The 5,612-nt window shown below is 46.6% G+C and overlaps 1 protein-coding gene across 1 annotated transcript in view; it reads left to right on the forward strand.

Moving 5' to 3' along the window:
- XYLT1 (xylosyltransferase 1) overlaps positions 1–5,612 on the forward strand; it is a 199,832-nt gene that overhangs the window by 70,279 nt on the left and 123,941 nt on the right. The window contains exon 3 of the mRNA XM_007950589.1: positions 846–1,048. Coding sequence (XP_007948780.1) covers positions 846–1,048 — 203 coding nt within the window. The remainder of the gene's footprint in view (positions 1–845; positions 1,049–5,612) is intronic.

A 5,612-nucleotide genomic window follows, 5' to 3' on the forward strand; every position in this document is an offset into this window, starting at 1 on the left:
GTATATTTGGGCTCCAAGGTCTCTGGCTGTGACTCTACATTGTCTCCATAAACACTGTTTTTCTTACCTCTTTTCACCTGACTGGTTCTTGCCCTCTGCCCTGTACCTGCCACTCCCATATTTTGTGGGATAATGATCCCAGGGTTGGCAAATTTTTTCTGTAAGGGTCTGATGGTAAATATTTGAGACTTTGTGGTCCAGGTGAGTTCTGCCCCAACTGCTCAACTCTGCCTTTGTAGCAGGAAAGCAGCGACAATGTGTGAACAAATGGGTGTGGCTGTGTTCCAATAAAACTTTATTAGCAGAAACCTGTGGTGGATTTGCTGTCCCAGAAATTTCACTTGGTCTACTGACATGATATGGTTGTGTCTTCAGTCAAGAAGGCAGAAGGGATGCATGTTACGTTCAAACCAGCATGCACCTGAGCCTCTAAAAGGTCCGGTTCTAGCTGCCATGTGAAAGTGTGATGCAGGAGCAACAGCATGGAGCAGGAAACAGGAATTTCACAGCCCAAAATACTCAGGAGCTTCACATATTGCCATGTTTCTTAGCTTATCCTCAGACCACCTGCAGAGCCCCCAGCACTAGCCCAAGCCTAGTGAGCCATTAGCTCAGAGGTGGGGCCAGAGAATCCGTATTTCAAACAGCTACAAAAAAATCTTAAAATATTCAAGGTTTGAGTAGAAGTGTTCCAGCCAGCAGACAGACACCCCAGGCCTGAATCAGATTTTTGAATCAGTAGCTCCATCACCCGGAGGGAAAAGACAGAATGGGGAGACGGGAGAGGGAGGCGAGTCTGTGTGTTTGCAGTGCTGCCAACTGTCCCCCTTTCTCTTCTGGAATAGCGCTCTAATTACCTGCACCGGCAAGTGCTCCAGTTCACCAGGCAGTATGCCAACGTCCGTGTCACCCCCTGGAGAATGGCCACCATCTGGGGGGGCGCCAGCCTCCTGTCCACCTACCTGCAGAGCATGCGAGACCTGCTGGAGATGACAGACTGGCCCTGGGACTTCTTCATCAACCTCAGCGCAGCTGACTATCCCATCAGGTAAGGTGCCAGCACCTCCCACCAGCCTGTCTGGGGTCCTGCATCCCTCATTCCCTCTGCTCGTAGCTGGGCATTTGGAATGCAGAGACAGGGTGCTTCCTGTCTGGAGAAGCATCTCTGCCCAGCAAGATGCCAGGGAGGAGCTTATGTATGTGCATCTCCCCTAAGATCTCTTTAGAGACAATTCAGCTTGGGCCTAAGAATCGCTCATAAATGCCTTCATTCATTCATTCATTCATTAAACAGGTACTTTCTGAGCACAGCTTTCCAACTCTGTTCTAGGATATGCTGTAATTATTGTTGTTCACTGCTATCGAGTCAGTCCCCAACTCCTAGTGACCCCATGCACAACAGAACGAAGTGCTGCCCAGTTGTGTGCTAGCCAGTTGGTTGCAGATCAGACCATGGTGATCCATAGGATTTTCAAGGTTGATTTTCAGAAATAGATCTCCAGGCCTTTCTTCCTGGTTTGTCTTAGTCCGGAAACTCTGCAGAAACCTGTCCATCATCACAGCCACACACCAGCCTCCACTGCCAGAGGAGCGCCACTCTGTGGCCGTGTATGAGGTGCGTGGGCCAGGAATCCAACCTGGGACCCGGAAGATGAGAATCCTACCACCCAACTGCTGGTGCCCGGCTTGTTCTAGGATAGAGTAGCATACAGAAGAGAGCAAAAGTCCTGTTCCATGGAGTTTTCATTCAAGTGGTGGAGATAGACAGACAAACAGCAAGTAAAATAGTATGTTAGAAAAATAAAGCAGGGCAAGGGGATAGGGTACGCCAGAGCAGAAGTTGAGGAGAGCTGCAGTTTTAATGAGGTGGCCAGGAAGAGTGCAGCTGAGAAGCTGACATTCAAGCAAAGAATGCAAGAAAGTGGAGGAGCAAGTTAGGGCAGTGGGGAAAGTGGTCCATCTCTGAGGTGGGGTAGGCCTGTTGCATTAGGAGAAGAGCAGGGAGCCAGTATGGCTGGAACAGAGTAAGTGAGGGGTAGAGCAGTAAGAGACGAGATGTCAGAGATCTCATTAGGATTGATGATAGAGATTCTAGAATCTGGCTTATGCTCCAAGCAAGATGGGAGCCATTGGCGTGTTTTGAGCAGAAGACAGGCAAGATGTGACTTCGATGTTAAACTGAAAGGGCAGGAGAGTGGGAAAAGGGAGCGTTGATTGATTTTGGTTGTTCTCTTAAGGCAGGCCTCTTATAACTGGTTTAATGTGGTGTCCTTGTTTGTTTCCACTGAGTTGATTGTGACTCATGGGAGCCCCGTGTGTGCAGAGTAGAACTGCTCCATAGCTTTTCAAGGCTCTGACCTTTCAGAAGCAGATGGTCAGGGCTGTTTTCCAGGGCATCTCTGAGTGAGCTCAAACTGCCAACCTTTTGTCTGGTAGTAAAGCGCTTAACCAAGGACTCTGGGAGGTTGGGTCGGAGCAGTCCAGGCAGGATCGTAAACAGACATCCATTTGAAGCCACAAGTGTGTTTGCTCGGCCATTATTGAATTTTAACAAAACAATTGTCCTCAAGTAAACCTGGGAGATCTCACACACAACTACAGACGTGGCTTCTCTTGAAGACGCCCCTTCTGGGCCCGCATTCCTGCTGGGCCACAGGGGCCTGGAGCAGGTCAGCCGGCAGCCCAAGGTGGTAGACACAGAAGCAGCAGCATTTCCAGAGGCCACCAGGAAGACCTGTCCCTTTGTAAAAACATTGATTTCCTTTTTTAAAATAGACCGTAAGCAAATGAAACCCCTCCGGATCTCTTATAAGGAAAACAAAAACAAACTAGAGTATAATACATTTCTTAACAGCAAGGTGGCACTCTACTTTGACTGGGATTTCCATCCCACTTTGTCAACAAAGGTGGGGCTGAGGGGGTGGGAGCTTCCTTCCTCTGATAGTCACATGAGGGCCCTGATGCAGCCATCACCAGGAAAGCTTGGATGAAGCCATTGTAAAAAACACCACCAACAACAAAAACTTCTATCAGGGCAATTTCAAACATACAGGAGACTACCAAGAATAGTATAATGGTCTCCACGTATCCATCACCCAGTTTCAACAGTGATCAACTTATTGCTAATCTTGTTTTTTCCATATTCCCACTCTCTTCCCCCAATGCTAGATTATTTTGAAGCAAATGCAAGACAAATCTATTATTGCATCTATAAATATCCCACTATACATCTCTGAAAAATAAGGTGTATCTTTTAACGTAACAGCAGCATGGTTCTTCTTGTTTATAGTTGCCTACAAGTTGGCTCTGACTGTTAGCAACGCTGCGTACAACAGAACAGAACGCTGTCGATCCTGCACCACCTCACACTTCTTGCTGTGTTTGAGCCTATTGTTGCAACCGCGGTATCAGTCTGTCTCGTTGAGGCAGACTCTGTTATTTACTGACCCTCTACTTTAACAAGCACGATGTCTGTCTCCAGTGATTCATCCTCCTGACAACGTGTACAAAGTAGGTGTGATGAAGTCTCACCATCCTCACTTCTAGGGGACATTCTGGCTGTACTTCCTCCAAGACTGATTTATTCCTTCTTCTGAGTCCACAGTATATTCAGTATTCTTGGCCAACACTACAATTTGAATGCATCAATTCTTCTTTGGTCTTCCTTTTTCATTGTCCAGTTTAACAGTCATTCCTTTTTGAAAAAAAAAAAAAAATTTTATTGTGATTTGGGTGAAAGTTTACAGAGCAAATTCATTTTTGATAGAGCAGTTCATACAGTTTCTAACAGTCATTCTTAATGTCATCAAATATCCAGGTCACATATTCCCAAGAGTGAATTTTGAATCAGGATCCAAGGTGCAGGCATGAGAAGCTTCTCTTTAAAGTTGAAAGTGCCCTCTGTCCCCTTCACATTGTGGCCCCTGGCCTTGGTGCACCCCCTCATCTTCAGTCCTGGGCTTTGTGGTATCCTATCGATGCGGTGCAGGATCAGGTGATAGCACTTGCCCAGTGAGTGAGGCTGCAGGTATCACAAGTATGGCTGGGCAGGGTGGCTCCTGACTGCTGGGAAAAAACAAAAATTTAATGGGAAGTGGGAAGGAAGAATAAAAAAGCAGAAAAAAACAAGGAAGGGAAAAAGGAAGACATAAGAAGAAAGAGGGAGAAAAGAAAAGAAAGGCAGCATAGCCCTGGCTTCTAGGCACTGCTTTTGCTATGTCCCAAAGACTTTGGTATGATTAATAGCCAATTAATCAGGATTTCTAGCATTTCAGTATCAAAGAGGATTAGTATTCACACACTTGTCAGATGACGGAGGGTTCGAATCTGAATTTTGCCGTTTAACTAACAGTGTCACCATCAGCAAGGAGATGCAATCTCCATGAAATTGCGATATGATAATAGAGCCCAGCATAGTGTTAGACACATAGAAAATGCTTGATAAACATCAACTGTTAGTATCTCCTCTACACCCAGGCTGAATCTCGTATCTCTGAGGGACCCAGAAGGCCTTCCTTAGACTGTGTGCTCATGCTATTTTGGGGTTCAGAAGAGAGAGTCATCACGTTGATAGTTGTGTTGGCTTTAATGCTCCACTTGTGTGTCTCGCCAGCCTGCGTCCTCTCCTGCAGCTCTCGCCTCTATTTCCCCTGGGCCCCCAGCTCTGCTGCCCACTCTACGGGCAGCCTCACAGCCTCACAGCCGGAGGCACTTCATGAATCAAGCACTGCTGGTTCCTTTTGCTGTTGTTTTTGTGAAGTCTTCCCACATGAAAACATATGACTTTCGCAGATGAATGGTTTTTTCCTGGGCAACTCTGATAGACATTCACTTCCCATATGTTGCTCCATCTGTAGCAGCCAAAACTGCCACTTCTCCTATCCCAGGAAAGATGAGCAACCTTAGAGTTTCTCAAAGGGGTGAGAATACCCAAGCCAGAAGCTTCTAAGAGACTCTGAGAATTTGGGGAATAGCCGAAGGGCAGAGCCCACCCAATATGGCTATTCTCTACTCTGAGCTCCTCTGAGATTTTTCATTTCCTCCCTGTGTTTCGTTCCCAGCCCTAACTGGGGGTGTGGCTCTTCCCCTCTTAGTAAAGGCTTGTTGGTCTTTACTGGTTACTAGCCTTGTTTTTGCCCTAGATGCAGACTTCTGGGGTTCAGGCTCCATACCACCTGTGGCTGGCCATGTGAATTGAGATCAGTTTCCCCACCTAAAAACCAGCCACAATAACCACTGTTATCATAATAAATTATTGTAATCAAAATAAACCACATAGCTTATCGTAGGACTGGTGGGAAGATTGAGATGTTTCCTGTTAGGACTTAACACAGTGTCTAACACACAGTAAGTGCTCAATAAATGCAGGCAGCAAATATTGCTGCAGTGGAGTATTGGAGGCACTCCAGCTGGGGCTTAAACATCAACTGGGTGATCTGCCCTTTAGAAGTGATAGAAGGCCAGTAAAATATCTCTGGAGTCAATGGGTGGTAAAAATAGTTAATGTCCTTGGCTACTAACCCAAAGACTGGAGATTTTCGTGCACCTAAAGGTGCTTTGGGAGCTCTGGTAGCGTAGTGCCTAAGGCACTTGACTGCTAACCAGAAGGCTGG

The sequence above is a fragment of the Orycteropus afer genome, unplaced genomic scaffold (assembly GCF_000298275.1).
Source record: "Orycteropus afer afer isolate SDZICR_OR568_19922 unplaced genomic scaffold, OryAfe1.0 scaffold00281, whole genome shotgun sequence".
Lineage (NCBI taxonomy): Eukaryota > Metazoa > Chordata > Mammalia > Tubulidentata > Orycteropodidae > Orycteropus > Orycteropus afer.